A 17,800-nucleotide genomic window follows, 5' to 3' on the forward strand; every position below is an offset into this window, starting at 1 on the left:
CAGAGAGGGTTTAAAATAACACACCGATAAATTCTTTTTTTTTTTTTTTTTTTTTGGCAGGGTCTCACATGTCCAGGTGCCTGAGTTCAGGCGGCCGTCCTGCCTTGGCCTTCCAAATGGCTGGACCTGCAGCCCTGCCCCACACCTTGCTCCACACAGTTCCTCCATGGGGCAAAGACTGACCAGCTCCTGGAGGGATCTGAGGGGACCAAGCATGGTACCCCAGGCCGGCAATCCCAGCACCTAAGAGGTAGAGGCTGGAGGATCCTGGGAGTTGGGGACCAGCCAGGCCTACACAGTAGGAACCTGTCTTAAATGAAAACCAGAGCCAAAGAAGAGAGAAACTGTGGCTTTTCCCAGCTACTGGGGAGTGGGGGGGTGGTGGGGGTTTACTTGAAATTTCCTCAGGCTTCATGATGCAAGTTAAGACACACAGCTGAGGAGAGCTGGCTGGCTCTCTCCTGTGTGCAGGGGAGAAGCTGAAGGCTGCAGTCTGACCCAGGAGTGGGGTGAGCTGAGGCGAGGGCCTGGAAAAAGAAAGACGCATCTCTCTCAGGCTCCAGAGGAGCACTGGGACGGGATGCGTGGAAACATGTTCCGGAAGGACTTGGGTTTGTGCGCTTCAGGATCCGCAGCACTGCCCTCCTGCCTCACCTACTTTGAAATCCTTGGCAGAGATTTGGCAGAGGAGAGTTTAGGGAGACGCTCTGGAAGGGCCGAAAGTGAGGTTGAGAGGACGGCAGACCGAGCGCTTCCCACTCCGCCACGGCCCCACCCCACCACGGCCCAGCACGTCCCACTCCGCCACGGCCCCACCCCGCCACGGCCCAGCACGTCCCACCCCGCCACGGCCCCACCCCACCACGGCCCAGCACGTCCCACTCCGCCACGGCCCCACCCCGCCACGGCCCAGCACGTCCCACCCCGCCACGGCCCCACCCCACCACGGCCCAGCACGTCCCACTCCGCCACGGCCCCACCCCGCCACGGCCCAGCACGTCCTACCCCGCCACAGTTGAGCAGCATCTAACTGATGTCGGTGGGTCATCTGTCTAAGTGTTACTTTCATTGGTTAAGTAAGAAACTGCCTTGGCCCTTTAAAAGGACAGAAAATTAGGTAGGCGGAGTAGACAGAACAGAATTGTGGGAGAAAGGCAGCAGAGTCAGGCAGACGCCTCAGGCAGTCGCCTTGCCTCTCCGAGACAGGCGCAGGTTAAGATCTCTCCTGATAAGCAACCACCTCATGGTGCTACACAGATTACTAAATATGGGTTAAAGCAAGATATGAGAATTAGCCAATAAGAGGCTGAAACTAATGGGCCAGGCAGTGTTTAAATGAATACAATTTCCATGTAATTATTTCTGGTAAAGCTCGCTGGGTGGCGGGACGCAGCCCGCCGGTCCCACCACTCCATCTAACCATCACGGAAATGCCCTCCCAGGGACAGCCTTTCTCACTCAGCCACTGGGTCACCAGGGGAGGCCCGGGCTTTGCCTCTAACTCACTCTGACCCCTTGGCTCCTGCTCTCTCCTCCCCAGGCTGTCTCCCCTTCCACTGCAGGCAGAATCCACTCTGCTTCTCCTTAACCAGGTGGTGGGGGATAGTGGCCTCTCCCCCTCAGAGAGCAATGCACACCTGCCCTCCAGCACGCTCAGTGTCTGGCGGGGACACTTCTCTACCCGTGTTCTTGCAACACTGCTAGGCCTGGTGAACCAGCAAACGAGAAGTCTGTTCCTGCGGTCTACAGAGCTCCGTGTAGAGGGTAGAGCTCCCTTCACGGTCAGGGGAGATGCCTTTGAGAAGCTGACTCTCAGGGATGCGAGAGACACGAGGATAAGAAATACGCTGTCTTTCTTTTGATTCTTCTAATTAGTTGATGTGTCTGTGTGCGGACATACGTGCCCCAGGATGTGTGTGAAGGTCAGCGTGCAGGAGTTGGATTCAGCCAGTCCCCAGTTAGCACCTATGGGAAGGTTCTTCCTACACCAACGAGTCCCCCAGTTCCTGGTGGAAACTGATCAGATGTCCAACAGTGTGATTCATGTCCGACACTGCCTGCCAGGCCTCCATGTGAAGGCACTCTATCCAACAAGACCGCTCCAGGTTAAGATGTGGGCCTTGAGACCAGGCCTCTTGTATTTCTGGACTCAGGCCTTGAAACAAGAGCAGTCGGCCTGGCTGGAATGTGTGCACGGTGGCTTTGAGGTCAGGTGCAGATGGAGCTGGACGAAAGCTTGGGGGCAGGGCATGTAACCAAAGATTAAAGAGGTTTTTAAAAAGCTAGCCAAGGTGCAGGACTATATTTCCCAGCACCGAGGAGGCTGAGTCAGGAGGGCCAAAGGTTTGAGGGAAGCAGCCTTAAAAAAGTTCTAGGCCAGCCGGGTGGGTGGTGCACGCCTTTAATCCCAGCACTCGGGAGGCAGAGGCAGGCGGATCTCTGTGAGTTCGAGTCCAGCTCTGGTCTACAAGAGCTAGTTTCAGGACAGGCTCCAAAGCCACAGAGAAACCCTGTCTCGAAAAAACAAAAAAACAAAACAACAACAAAAAAAGAGTTCTAGGCCAGCCTGGGACTTGCTCTGGAAACGAAAGCAAGGGCAAGAGAAATGGCTCAGAGAGTTACATGCTGCCAAGGTCCAAGGCCTGAGTGGGAAGCCTAGAACCTGCCTGGCAGAAGGAAGGAAAGAACAAACCTCCACAAATTAACCTCTGACCCCTCCAGGCATGCACTCTCTCTCAAACACACAATAAATAAAATGAAGAAAAAAAAAAAAACCAAAACAGAATGTACCAGAAAAGATGGAGATGGGGAAGGATCTGTTAGAACCCTGTGAGGTTAGAGACCTCTGTTGCTAAGGGCGCTCTGTTGCTAAGGCCCTTTGTTAGGGCTCTCCAACGGGTGGGACTAGCGTTAGGCCCAGGACTGTTGACTATGCTGCCTGGAAAAGAACGCTCTGGTCAGAAGTGCAAGGTGTGTGCGTGTGTGCGTGCGTGCATGCGAGTATGCAATGTGTGTGGGCGTGTGTCTGTGTGCGCATGCGTGCGTGCGTGCGTGCGTGCATGTGTGGGCGTGTGTCTGTGTGCGCATGCGTGCGTGTGCGTGTGCGTGCGTGTGTGTGTGTGTGTGTGTGTAGGTCCCTGAGGATCTTCCATTGGCCTTCATTCTCTCTCCAGTTCTGCTCTTTGCTTGGGAGGCTGCCCAGTGCAGGCCACAGAGGCAGTAGGCTGGAGGACTGCGTCTGTCGCCGTGGCTTCATTTCCACCAGGTCACAGTGGCCCAAACCTCCAAGACAGCACTCCTGTTTAGGGACCTGCTCTGCCGAGGTTTCTCCGCAGTCTCTGTAGCCCTTGGGTGGATCTCAGGTGACCTGTGACGGGAAAGCCATACAGACCTTTCTCTTTCCATCCTCTTGAGACAGGGCTCAGGCTGCCCAAGCTTGACCTTGAGTAACCGATCCTCCCGCCTCAGCCCCCAAGTGCTGAGTCTTGGAGCCAGTTCTCCCGTGTCTGACGGTGAAGATCAGTTTTAATAAAGACACACAGGACTGAGCACCACTTCTCAGTTTGACAAATACATTTTTTTTTAACTGTGTCGGGGGGGCTTTGCCTGCGTGTCTGCTGTGTAGCACCTCTGTTCTAGAGGCTGACTGAACAGAACCCAGAAGCAGGAGTTCCATGAGGGTGTGAGCTGCCACGGACCACGCAGCTCCTTCGGAAGAGCAGCCAGTGCTTTTATGACTGCACTATCTCCCTAACCCCAAGAACTCATTTTTTATTATGTATACAGTATTCTGTGTGCATATATGCCTGTAGGCCAGAAGAGGGCACTAAACCTCATTACATGAGGTTGTGAACCACCATGTGTCTGCTGGGAATTGAACTCACGACCCTTGGAAGAGCAGGCAATGCTCTTAACTGTTGAGCCATCTCTCCAGCCCCAAGAACTCATTTTTTAATTCAAGAGGTTGCTGGAAATTTGAAGCTAACCTGGTCTACATACTTAAGTTTTCAGTGTCCTGGGCTGCAGAGTGAGATGTATCTTAATTAATTAAAATATCAAATTGACAGCTAGGTGGTGGTGGTGGCACACATGTTTAATCTCAGCTGTCAGGAATCAGAGGCAGGCGGAGCTCTGTGCTCTCTGTGAGTTGGAGGCCAGCCTGGTCTATAGGCCAACTAAGAACTACATGGTTATTCAAGACCAGCCTGGTCTACAAGAGCTAGTTCCAGGACAGGCTCCAAAGCCACAGAGAAACCCTGTCTCGAAAAACCAAAAAAAAAAAAAACAAAAAAAAAACAAAAAAAAAAAAAAAAGAACTACATGGTTAGGACCCTGTGTCAAATAAATAAATAAATAAATAAATAAATAAATGATAAAACTATTATTAAAGTCCTTAGAAAGTCTCAGAGATAGTGAAAATTGTTCTTGGATACACACACACATACACACACACCCATGGTTTATTTTAGATCAGCTGCCCTGGATAGTTGTTGATTTTTGTTTTTATTTGTTTATTTTGGTTTTTGGTTTTTCAAGACAGGGTTTCTCTGTGTAGCTTTGGATCCTGGCCTGGAACTCTGTAGCTCAGGCTGTCCTCGAACTCACAGAGATCCGCCTGCCTCTGCCTCCCGAGTGCTAGGATTAAAGGTGTGTGCTACCACTGCCACCCTGCTGCCCTGGATAGGGTTTTTTGTTGTTGGGTTTTTTTGTTTTTTGTTTTGGTTTTTCGAGACAGGGTTTCTCTGCGGCTTTGGAGCCTGTCCTGGAACTAGCTCTTGTAGACCAGGCTGGCCTCGAACTCACAGAGATCCACCTGCCTCTGCCTCCCGAGTGCTGGGATTAAAGGCGTGCACCACCACCGCCCGGCCCTGGATAGTTTTATGTCAGTTTGACACAAGCAAAATTCATCTGAGAGAAGGGAACCTGAACTTAGAAAATGCCTGCAGAAGATCAATCTGTAGGCAGGCAAGCCTCTGGGGCTTTTTCCTAATAATGATTGATAGGGGAGTCCAGCCCATGGTGGGTGGTGCCATCCCTGGGCTTGTGGTCCTGGGTTCTACGGGAAATCAGCTGAGCAAGCCATGGGGAGCAAGCCAGTAAGCAGCTCCCCTCCAAGGCCTCTGCCTCAGCTCCTGCCTCCAGGATCCCACCCTGTAGGAATTCCTATCTTAACTTCCCTGGATCATGAACAGTGCTGTGGAGGTGTAAGCCAGATAAAGTCTTCCTCCCCAAGTTTCCCTTGGTCATGGTGTTTCATGACAGCAATAGTAACCCTGATAAGATATGGACTAATGAACAAAGCATTCAGGTAATGTCTCCAGAGTCCACAGCCATGGCAAAGGGTCAGAAGCCTTGGGCAGCAGAAAGAGAAGGGAGGAGCAGAGCCCACTTATGTTTAGGCTCAGCTATCTCCTGGGTCACCCCAGCCCTAGAGGGAGGAAAGAGACCTATGTAAATCAAGTAACTAGCCTGGGGGAGTCTGGAAGCTCACGGCTGTGGTTCTGTGCACACAAGTAGTCAATGCAGAGTGCAGTTCAGAACGGCTTGACCTGTAAATGGTCATTCCTGAGCCATGAACTGCTGCCGCGTCTGAGCACTGCGAAGACACAGTCTGAGGGCTGGGTGGACAGTTTAACACTTAGGAAACCTGCTGTTTTTCCAAAGGACCCAGGTTTGATTCCCAGAGCCCACATGGCAACTCACAACCCCCTGTAACTCCAACCCCAGGGCATCCTGTGCCCTCTTCTGGTCTCTGTGGGCATCTGGCGCACACGTGGTAGCCTGACATATGTTCAGACAAAACACCCTTACACATAAAAATAAAACTTAAGAGGAAACGATAGAAAATGCAACTTTCATCTCAAGTCAAAGGGCCATTGTACCTCCTCTCCCTTCCCAAACATGGGCTTGTGGCAAAGAAGACAGCATTCTCCACACTGACTCTGGGCTGGGAATGAAGAAATCTGGGAATTGAGGCTCTGTGGAGAATAGCCTAAGTGCCTCCATCCCAGGCTCTGCAGCCACCAGGGGGCAGCACACAACTGCTCTCGGCACCTGGGTCCCCCATAGCAGGGAGGCTGCTCCACAGCTCCTGGGAGGCCGTATGACCCAGCGAGTCCTTCCCGGGATTGTGTGACCTGTGTGGTTATCCAGGTGGCCGAGCAGTTAGCGAGAGGGCACCGAAAGAGCTCCAAGCCACATTTTCTTCTTTGGTTTTTCAAGACAGGGTTTCTCTGTGTAGCCCCGGCTGTCCCGGAACTTGCTCTGTAGACCAATCTGGTCTCACATTTAAGAGATCCACCTGCCTCTGCCTCCTGATTGCTGGGATTAGAGGTGTGCACCTCCACTGCCCGGCAACATAAGAAAATAAAGGGAGCCAGAGAGTAGATGGCGAGGCTGGGCCCACGTTTGCACAGCACACCCCACGGCCTCTCCTCCCCGTGCCATGCCATCTGTGGGTCTGTGACGTACACACCAGGGATACTGGCATCGTGTGACCTCAGTTATAGGTAACAAGATGTCTGCCGTTGTGCCTGTGAACACATATGGGCACTTTGTAGGTTCCCAATAAATGTGGTTAACCCGTCAATAACATGACAAATGACTGGATTTCCCGGTGGGTAAGTCTGTGTAGCGGTCACAGGAAAGCAGACCTGTGGGGAATGTCCCTTTCCAGGAAATGTGAAAACAAATGAGCCAAACATATCCATTAACAGCAGCTAGTCCTCTGTCACACGGCTGGGGAATGGGCCACTTGTACACGGGACGCTTCCTCTGTGAACATGGCTGGGAGAATGGGCCACTTGTACAGAGGATGCTTCCTCTGTCAGCACAGCTGGAGAATGGTCCAGTTGTACACGTGACACCATGGCTGGAGAATGGTCCACTTGTACACGGGATGCTTCCTCTGTCAGCACGGCTGGAGAGTGGTTCAGTTGTACACATGAAGCCTCCAGACACAGTTCCCGGTAACCTCACACCCACCACCACCAATTAGCTTGCTCCCCATTATAGAAATCCTAGGGTAGTCCAGAGGGAAAAAGCCAGACTGAGGAGGCATGCAGACAGCAGGCCTGAGCATGGCTGAGCAAAGGGGGTGAGGAGGAGGGCTAACTTCTTGGCTGGAGGTTTGTTCTGGGTGAACTGGTCTTGAACCTCAGAAGGTGAGAGACCCACATCCTGGTCTCACCCACCCCCTCTTGTAAAATCTGATGGGAGGACATCCTGTCCTGGTACACCACCTGACCACTAGCTGCCTCCAGAGAGCCCCGGCATCTCCACAAATGCCATCTCCCTCCTCGGCAGGACACGCATACGATGCTGAAAGCCCCGAGCCGTGCGGGTTCTTGGCAAGCTATATGCCAGCCCTGCTTGTGCTAGGCTTTGCTTCGGGTAGCAGGTCATTCTTCCCCTATTAGAGCGCACTACTGAGGTCTGCCTCGCTGGCTGGAGACATGGCCAAGACCAAGGCGCTGTTGTTGATCTGCATCGTGATTTATCCAGGTGACTGGGAGTTTTCTCAGGACCCAGGGGTGGGGGAGGAAAGGAAAAAAACAAACTTGGATGCTCCAGGGGGTGCCTGGTGGGGGCCAAATACTGTGCCCTGCGGGATGCAGAAAGCACTTTAGAAAGCTGTTGCCCGTGGGCTCTTTCAGAAGACAATCCTGCTAGATCGCCCCCACCTGAAAGAGTCATTTCTAACATTCATTCCGGAGCCCCTTTTCTGTTCAGCCTCCTTTCTAAAAAGGTAAACCTGAAAGGCACCAGGAGAAAAGGGTGGGATAGCATTCTGAGTTTGGCTATCCATGTTATTTTTGCTTGTTTGTTTTCTGAGACAGGGTCTCAGTAGCCTAGGCCGATCTCATATATATCTAGCGAAGGAGGACCTTGAGCTGGTTCTCTCACCGACTAGAGTGGGGTACCACTATGCCTGGCTGGGGGTCAAAGCCAGGGCTTCGTGCATGCTGCCAAACGCGTTCCATCCCTACCCAGGCCGTGTAACCCAGCCTGGCCCAGGTCCTCGTCCCTTAGCCTCCTGGGTGCTAGGATAACAGGCTCATACCAACACTCTCAGCTGACTTTCTTTCTTTGATGGTTTTATTTTATTTTATTTTTATTGAGACAGGGTTTCTCTGAGTAGCTTTGGAGCCTGTCCTGGAACTCACTCCATAGACCAGGCTGGCCTTGAACTCATAGAGATTTGCCTGGCTCTGCCTCCCAAGTGCTGGGATTAAAGGCATGTGCCACCACCATGGTCTGGCTATGGTTTTAATTTTTTTTAAGTACATGAACTTATTTTGGAGGTGGAACACGTACTTGCCAAGGCTCACACAGATCAAAGAATAACCTGCAAGAGTCTGTTCTTTCCTTCTGCTATGTGGGTCCCGGGACTCGAACTCAGGTCATCAGGGTCTGTGGCAAGGCCTTTACCAGCTGAGCTATCTAGCACCCCTGTGTTCATCCTTGAGGACTTACCTTGATGTGTGCAGTTGATTAGATTATTAAGTTTATTAGATAGGAGTTTGAGAGACTTATGTGTAAGGTAATTTTTTTTTTACTGAAACAGATTTTAATTAATCTAGAGAACATAAAAAGCTAGGTGTGTTGAGCACATACAGTGCTTTTCAAATTGTTTTATTACAGACCCAGGATCATCAATGCTGGGACCAAATTCTCTGCTTCTCCTGCAGGTCTCTAGTAGGCCGGCCCTTGGTTAATGTTCTACTAGTTGGTTAGGCTTTTTCTGTTTTGAACTAGGGTCTCACCATGTTGCCCTGGGTGGTCTACAGCTCTGTATGTAGCTGAGCCGATCTTTGAACTTCCGGAGGTGCTCCTGGCTTAGGCTCCGGAGTGCCAGGATGACGGCCATATCACATAGTCAGCTCACAATTAGTTTTTGATTTAATGTTTATCGGGAGACAGGCTCTCAAATAGCCCAGGCTAGCTTTAAAATTGATGTGCAGGGCTGGGGAGATGACTCTGCAGCCGAAGCGCTGGCTGCTCTTCCAGAGGACCCAAATGGTGGCTGGCAACCACCTATAACTCCAGTTCTAGGGGATCTGGCGCCCTCTTCTGGCCTCCACAGGCTGTAGGCAGGCATGTGGTACACAGACACACATGTAGGCAAAACACCCATACACATAAAAATAAATATTTTTAACCTAAAAAAAAATCTCAAAAAATTAAATCAATATATAGCCTAGAATGACCTTGAACTCCGGATCCTCCTGCCTCTACCTCACAAGTGCTGGGATTATAGGTATAAATCCCCACACTAGTTGCTATAATTTGAGGGGACGGTGTTGAGACAGGGTCTCTCTATGTTGTCCTGGGTGGCCTGGAACTGTCTATGTAGACCAGATGGGCCTCAACTCACAGAGATTTCCCTACCTCTGCCTCCCAAGTGCTGGGACTGAAGGCGTCCTGACACCTTAACACAGATACACATGCAGACAAAATATTGATGCACATAACATAAAAATAAACAAAAATTTAAAAGTTGGGCTGAGGCTGTGGCTCAGTGGTAGAGTGTTTGCCCACTGTGCACAAAGCCCTGGGTTTGATCCCAGGCACTGCCCAAACTGGCACTTGGGTGAACCAGAAATTCAAGGGCATCCTCAGCTAAGTGAGTTCAAGGCCAGCCTGGTCTACAAGAGCTAGTACTAGGATAGGCACCAAAGCTACAGAGAAACACTGTCTCGAAAACAAAACAAGACAAAAAATAACGACAAAAAAGCCAAGAAAACTAAGTTTATGCGCACTGGTGTTTTGCCTGCATCTGTGTTTGTGTATCAAGTGTACAGAAAACAAAAAATCAAAACAAAACCCCCGGCAAACATAAAGCAAAACCAACTCCCATCCCAACAATGATATCAGAGAGATGCCACACAATGGTGTTCCTTAACTAGGCAGCTACATTCGTTCATGAGCTTCAAGTACACCGTGAGGATCAAGTTGAGCAAAATGGTTTCTGGAGACGGTGGGCTGGATATGGTGGAGTTGGTGTGTGAAAGGGATTTGAAAATTAAGAAATTAAATTAAATTAAATTAGTGAAGAAGGAGGAAAGGGTTTGCTGACACGCCCCACGAGGAAAGCGGGGGAGTCCTCCAAATGCCTTTCTCTTTGGATAACTGGGTAGTGTTCTCTGGATATTTGCTTTCTTCCCAGGATCCTGTGCTCTCTGGGTGTCTCAGCCCCCAGAGATTCGTGTCCAGGAGGGCACCACCGCTCTCCTGCCCTGCTCTTTCAATGCCAGCCGAGGGACAATGGCCATTGGCTCCGTCACATGGTACCAAGACAAAGTGGCCCCGGGCACGCAGGTGAGCAACATGACCCCAGAGTTCAGGGGCCGTGTGGTCTCTTTCGCTGTTGTTCCTCGATTCATCAGGGACCACAAGGCAGAGCTGATCATACAGGGCGTTCAAAGCCGTGACTCCGGGATCTATGTGTGCAGGGTGGAGGTGCTAGGCCTGGGCGTCGGAACAGGAAACGGGACCCGGCTGTTGGTGGGGAAAGGTGAGGTGGTGGGAGACCCCAAGATGCAGTGTTCCTGAGAGTTAAGGGCTGTCCCCAGTTCTGAGTTCCCGCTCCTTCTGCCGCAGGGACTCCTCAGCAAGCTTCCAGCTCAGAGCTAGCAGCCCACACAAGTCTCCTCCTCCGGGCTGGATTCTACGCCTTCAGTTTTCTCTCTGTGGCCATGGGCAGTACCCTCTATTATCAGGGCAAATGTGAGTTGCTGAGCGGAGCAGGGGCAATGGTGGCAGAAATGGGAGGAACAGACCGCAAGGAGAGCGCTTCTGGTGCTAGCTCTGAGCAGCCCCTCCCCCCCCCGCCCCGCCCCTTGCTGTTTCTCCCAGGTCCCTGTCACGTGGGAACACACGGCGCCCCTCCCACAGCCTGTGAGGAGTGAGTCTGTATCTCAATGACCCAGCACTGTCAAGACCAGCAATAAAATCTGCTCCTCCCTCCTACTTAGGACTCTCATGTATTTTCTTCCTTCTCCAGACACCCCCACGCTTCTCTCCACTCCCCCCCCCCAGCTGTCCCTTCTTCCAGGATTGACACTGAAAGGTCCGAGGACAGACTTGCTGCCCTTACTGCTTAGAGCCGCTCCCAGCCACACCTACCTGTCCTGGGTGCTGAGGCTATGGCCGCAGCAGCTGCGAATGAAGATTATCAGAGCCGATTTAACCCCTTGTCAATTGTACCTTGGGGACCACTAGGGTTTCCTGGCTTTTAGAGGAGCTGGGGTTCCTAACTGCCTTGCCTCACTCAGTGACAACTGACCCCACACGGGGGGAAGGGTTAGCCATGGTCTGGAGACTTAGGGAGAAGCCTGATACAGAAGTGGGGAAGCAGTCTTTACTAGGTGACTCCAGGGCATTTTTGACCACCCGCCCAGGTAGAGGGGAGCATTTGGGGGTGCTCAGGTGGGTTTGTTCTTGGCGATGCAGGCATAGTCAGTGCTGAGGTCCTCCTTCATGCCTTCGCCGTCCTCTCTGTCTGTGACATCACTGCTGGACACTGGCAGCTTCTGCAGAGATGCATAGTGGAGCTCCTGCCCTAGGGTCTGCGCCTGGTGGAGTAGCGAGGGGTGAGGGCTCAGGGTGCCACACTCAGTCCTACCCTGGCCCTGCCCCAGCTCCCACCTTTCTCTCTGAGCCTCAGGCTCCTTTTTCCTTCTTTTCTGAAACATCCCTTGTCCACCCAAGTGTTCATTCTTAACGCTCATCGGTGTTTCTCCTTGACTCTCAGCCAGTCTATCTTGGGCTTTTTCTCTCTTGCTTTTCCTCCTTCCTTCCTCCTTTCTTTATCTGTCTGTCTATCTATCATCTATCTATCTATCTATCTATCTATCTATCTATCTATCTATAGTATATTACGTCTACCTCTGCTTGTGTAGGTGCTTGTGTAGGCCAGAAGGCTTGGACATCTTTCTAATAGTTTCTAATTTATTATTATTATTATTAAGACCAAGTCACTCGCCAGAACTGGAATTTGCTTTCCCACTAGGCTGGGTGGCCTGAGAGCCCCTAGGACCTGCCTGTCTGCATCCCACAGTGCTGGGGTTCCAGGCCCAGGTCACCACGGCAGGCTGCAGCAAGCTCTTTTCATAGAACCCCTTCCTTTTTTGAGACTGGGTCTCATGTCGCTCAGGCTGGCCGTCAAACTGGGTATGTAGCTGGGGACAAGCTCCCCGCGTCTCCCTGGGATTTTGGGTGTGCAACAGCGCTCTCATTTTATGCTGTGCTGGGAATCAAACCCAGGGTTCTGTACACGCCACACGGACGCCGTTAACTAAGCCACTCAGCTGGCCGCTTTCCCTTCCTCTCCGCGTTTGTTGTTGTTGTTTTGAGACGGGGTCTCTCTGTGTAGTCCCGACTGTCCTGGACCCCTTCTGTCTCTCTCATCTCCTCTCTCCTTTCTTGGCTATCATTCTGGAGTTGCTTTGTCCCCCCTCCCCTTATTGCCTCATTTCTCTTTCTGCCTCTCTCATTTTCTCTGCCCTCCCCACTTCCTCTTCCCTTTTCTCTTGGCTCCCACCCCTACATCCCACCTCATTCCCTACTTGGGTTTCCCCTTGTCTCCCCTCAACCCCCAGACTCACCTTATTCCTTTCCAGTCTCTTCACTGGAAGAAAAAAAAGGAGGGGATTCAGAAAGACCCTCCCCGGCTCCCCCACTCCAGAACGGCACCCCAAAGTGTCTCAGCCACCCTAGAACAGCACCCCACCCCAGCTCTCCTCTACCCCAGCACAACCTTCCACAACACACTGCCGCCCCACTCCCCACTTCCCAGCTGCCTCGGGAACCAAGGTCAAAGCCCAGCCCTTTGGGCACTGTTCTCATCTTTTCTAACGGAGCCCGGCGGGACCTGTGGGACTTCTGCCTTCGCAGGAGGAGGGGTGTGTGGGGCAAGCTGTGGGTGGCGTGGGAGGTGGCGGTAGGGCTCACCTCTCTGATGGATCCGGCGCAGGCAGACAGACAGAATGATGACAAGCAGGAGAAGGAGCCCTCCCAGCATGAAGCCCCCATACTCCTTGAGAACTGTAGGATGAAGTGTATGTGAGAGGGATCTTCTTCCACTGGCTTCCCAAGCCCCTGGTTAAATGTACATTTCACAGTTTCTATTTTTCTCCCTCTTTTTCTTTCTTTCACCTTTTCTTCCTCCCCCCTCCACTTTCTATTCTTCGACAATTTCATATGTATACAAAGTCTCTTGATCATATCTGCCTCCAGCTCCCTCCTCCCTCTCCCCCTACCCTCCCAACGGGTGCTTCCCCCACCTTTCTGTCTCTTCTTTCCTGTTGACAGAGTCTCTGGAGGCCTCAAGTTTACTGATCCTCCTGCCTCCCCCTCGGAGGGCTAGGCTGCCTAGTGTGTACCAATGCCTGTTTTCTGTGGTTCTGGAGTCAAAGCCAGGGCTCTACCACCCTCTGACAGTTTTAGATGCAGGAAAATTTATTCTAGGAGATTTTTTTGTTTTGTTTTGTTTTCAAGACAGGGTTTCTCTATGTAGCTTTGGCTGTCCTGGAATTTACTCTGTAAAATAATCTGTCCTTGAACTCACAGAGATCCACCTGCCTCTGCCTCCTGAGTGCTGGGGTTAAAGGTGTGCATCACCACTACACCACTTTAGGGGTCTCCTATAGTCTAAGATGCTTTCAAACTCCCCGAAGTATCTACGCAGGGAGTACATGAACTTGACCCCTGGTCCTGCTGCCCCATGTCTCTGGCATTGGGACTGCAGGAGACATATACCAGGCCCAGTTTGAGCCGCTGGGGCTGTCACCCAGGACTTCCAGCCTGCTAAGGAACACTCTGATCTACATCCCCAGCCCACGATGTGTTCTTCACCGAGACGTCAACTTCTCACTTCCTCTAGAGGTTCACGTACCCCAGGTTACCTCTGGCCCCTCCTGACTTCATGCCCATGCCCTGCTGTTTCTGGGGCTCGGGAAGCCCCACTCTCACCTGTACTGGTTAGTTCTGGGGGTGTAACCGTGAGCACCACGACCTGACTTTTCACACACACACACCACACACCACACACACCACACACCACACACACCACACACACACATACACACACCACACACACACTGCACACACCACACACTGCACACACCACACACACATACACACACCACACACACATACACACACCACACACACACACTGCACACACCACACACACATACACACACACCACACACACATACACACACCACACACACACATACACACACCACACACACACACCATACACCACACACACACACCACACACCACACACACACACACCACACATACACTGCACACACACCACACACACACTGCACACACCACACACACACTGCACACACACACACACCGCACTCCCATCCCTTTCCTTGTAGAACAGAGGCATTCCCTACTTACCCTTTAGGAAACTTGACATATCCAGGGACTGAGACCAGGCCTGAAGGTCAAGACTAAACTAACCCCTGTTCTACTGGCCTTAATGGCCCGAGTGAGTCACGTGCCCCCAAGTTCCCCATCTGAGGCAAGGGGCCCCATTACTGTCCTTGTCTTCGCCGGGCTGTTTCCTTTGTCTAATGTATTATGGTGTCACTTTCCCAGCCAGGGTCAGCCTGGTCTACACAGTGGGTTCCAGGCCAGCCTGGTCTACACAGTGGGTTCCAGGCCAGCCTGGTCTACACAGTGGGTTCCAGGCCAGCCTGGTCTACACAGTGGGTTCCAGGCCAGCCTGGTCTACACAGTGAGTTCCAGGCCAGCCTGGTCTACACAGTGGGTTCCAGGCCAGCCAGGGCTACACAATGAGACCCAGTACAGGAAGCAAACAAAAAGCCAAGGAAGGCCCAGATGTAATAAGGAGATGCTTAACTGGTCCCAGCCCCCCCCCATTTCCTCTGCCCCAGGGTGACGGGGATGGGGAGCTGGGGGGATGTGGGGAGAGTCTTGGAGGAGGCCAGAAGCACTGCACAATCCGGGGTGCTGACTAAGGCAGGGCAGCCAAGGTCTGCGTAGATGCGGGACCCCTGGGAAAGGGGAGAGACGGCATCCACCCCTGGAAAGCCATACTTGGCTGGTGGGAGGAAGTGACTAAGAGTGTTGTGAGGTCTTTAAGTTCCCTCTGGTACTTCACACCCTTTAATCTGGTTCCTGTTTGAGGGCAGAAAGAGGCCCCTAACATAACCCAAGAACCAGACTCAGGGAAGACAGTTTGAAACCAAGAACCTCCTAGTTTTAAGAGGAATGTTGTGGAGTGGAGGGGGTGGAGGACAAGCACAGGGGTATGGGACTGAGGAACTGTGATGAATCAGGAACAGATTATTATCAGCGGGGTTTTGCTATGTTGCCCAGGCTGGCCTGGAACTCCCGTCTTCCTGCCTCAGCCTATAGAGTGCATGACAGGGCACACCACTATTTTTAGCAATAGAGTCTTTTAAAGTGAAGACACGGGGTAGGGTATAGGGGATGACTCCAAGGATAGGCTCTGAATACTGCTTCAGGCTCAGGAAATCCTCAAATCCACAGCTGCTTCCCTCTCTCTTAGCAGGCATCCATCCCATGCAGGATTGCCACCCTCCCAGCTCACCCAGACTCTGGCTTATACAGGGGACACATTCAACTCTCCAGAGCCACCTGGAAAAGAAATGTCCCCACCTCGGGGATTTGTGCCCCTCCTCCAGTTCTAGTGTCTTTCCCCTGCCTCAGTACCTCCCTGCATCTAGGAGAGGAAGTATGACCGGGGAAGGGTTACAACATCCTTCCTTTGACTCCTGGCACTCCACTAGGGTGGTGCCCCTCAGTCCCAGCCTTCCATTTCACCCTGTGAATGAATGTCTGCCTCCTCCAGGGGCCTTCCATGATGAGTTCAAACCCAGATCCCCCTACAACTACCTCTGCTTAGGGTTCGTGGTCTTGGCATTTGTGTGTAGGTATATATACCCAGTACCTCCAGTGTCAGATGGAGCTCTGGGGCATTTCGGGGTACCTATCTTATCCTGGTGCTTGGCAGCCATATGCAGTAGGATATCAGAAGATTCAGAGGGAGCCAGACCAGATCAATGCTTCTGTAGGTGCAAGACGTGGATGACAAGCTAATGCCAGCAAAGATTGGGGGACCCTGGAGCCAGTATTCTGGCATCGAGCAGAGAACCAAGGGCAATCGTGGTCCTGACGAAGGCCTCTGTGACCGAGAGGGAGGGAGTGCCGGAGGGCTGCAGCCCAAGTCTTTGGACAGAGCGAAGGTGGTAGCTAAAATGGAGACAAAGGGTGAGAAATTTGGTGCCTGGGTCCCCACACATGTCTTGGTGACCAAATTCAGGAATTTTGTGGTACTTATTTCCCTTAATGTTCCCCTGCAGAATAAATAGGACATAATTTAAGTGGTTTTCTTCTTTTTTATATTTCATTATTATACCTTATTTTTATTAAAATTTCAAACACTGGGTGAAGTATTTCCCATTGGTCAAATACTATCCAAGCTTGAAGACTTGAGTTTGTCCCCAGAACCCACATAAAGATGGGTATGGCAGCCGGACTGAAATTCTGTATTCCCACTGTGAGACTGGAGGTGGAGGAAGGGGAATTCCTGGAAGATCACAGCGAGCGCCTGGTCTGGGGTCTGCAGAGAAGACATCACCAGACCCCGACCCAAACAAGGCAGAGGTCAGGACTGGCACCTGATTGGCCAGGATTATTCTTGGTGCACTCACATGCAAGAATACACATACCACACACACATACACACACATACCACACACATACATCACACATACCACACACCACACACACACATACACACACACCACACACACACACACCACACACACACACACCACACACAGCACATACATACATCACACACACCATACACACACCACACACACACACAGCACACACATACATCACACACAGCACACACACCATACACATACATACATCACACACACCATACACACACCACACACACACAGCACACACATACATATCACACACCACACACACAGCACACACACCATACACACACACCACGCACACTTACTTGCACAGTTCAAACGTCTAGAAAAACAGAGAGAACCTATAACAAATAAATCTATATGTCAAAAGATTTGTTTTTATGTTTTTGATTGTGTTTGTGTCCACGTCTGTGTACAAACAGGAATGCAAGCAGACTCATCAGCAGCCAGCAGAGGGCATTGGGTCCCTTGGAGCTGGAGTTCCAGGTGGTTGTGAGTCTCCTGACCTGGGTGCTAGAAGCTGAACTCAGGTCCTCTTCACTGCTGAGCCGTCTCTCCAGCCCCCACAAACTGCTCTTATCACCTAGATCAGTGGTTCTCAACCTGCGGGCTGTGATCCCCTTCGGAAGGTCACAGATCAGATAGCCTGAATACCAGATACTTACATGATGATTCATAACTAGCAAAAATGACTGTTATGAAGTAGCAACGAAATACTTTGATGGTTAGGGGTCACCACAACATGGGGAACTGTGTTAAAGGGTTGCTGCATAGGAAGGTTGAGAATCACTGACCTAGATCTACAAACATTTTACTTGCAGAATCACACACCACACCTATCTCTTTTTTTTGTTTTGTTTTTCTAGACAGGGTTTCTCTGTGTAGCCCTGGTTGTCCTGGGACTCATTCTGTAGATCAGGCTGAACTTTAGCTCACAGAGATCCACCTGCCTCTGCCTCCTGAGTGCTGGGACTAAAGACTTGCATCACCGTGCTTGGCTAATTCTGAATCCCAGCCTAGCCTCACACTTGAAGTCAAGGATGACCTTGATT

The 17,800-nt window shown here is 51.5% G+C and overlaps 3 protein-coding genes across 3 annotated transcripts in view; 2 read left to right on the forward strand and 1 right to left on the reverse strand.

Moving 5' to 3' along the window:
• The window catches only part of LOC119822487 (H-2 class I histocompatibility antigen, L-D alpha chain-like), a 741,986-nt gene that overhangs the window by 640,516 nt on the left and 83,670 nt on the right, over positions 1-17,800 (forward strand). The gene's annotated exons all lie outside the window — the stretch shown is intronic.
• On the forward strand, positions 7,305-10,969 carry Ncr3 (natural cytotoxicity triggering receptor 3). Its single transcript, XM_038341909.1, has 4 exons — positions 7,305-7,503; positions 10,169-10,516; positions 10,603-10,728; positions 10,858-10,969. The coding sequence occupies exons 1-4, from the start codon at positions 7,455-7,457 to the stop codon at positions 10,908-10,910; spliced, it is 576 nt and encodes a 191-aa protein (XP_038197837.1). The 5' UTR covers positions 7,305-7,454; the 3' UTR covers positions 10,911-10,969.
• On the reverse strand, positions 11,349-14,510 carry Lst1 (leukocyte specific transcript 1). Its single transcript, XM_038341921.1, has 4 exons — positions 14,422-14,510; positions 12,955-13,047; positions 12,609-12,631; positions 11,349-11,576 (listed from the first exon to the last, which is right to left on the reverse strand). The coding sequence occupies exons 1-4, from the start codon at positions 14,438-14,440 to the stop codon at positions 11,427-11,429; spliced, it is 285 nt and encodes a 94-aa protein (XP_038197849.1). The 5' UTR covers positions 14,441-14,510; the 3' UTR covers positions 11,349-11,426.

Source organism: Arvicola amphibius, chromosome 9, assembly GCF_903992535.2.
Source record: "Arvicola amphibius chromosome 9, mArvAmp1.2, whole genome shotgun sequence".
Taxonomy (NCBI): Eukaryota; Metazoa; Chordata; class Mammalia; order Rodentia; family Cricetidae; genus Arvicola; species Arvicola amphibius.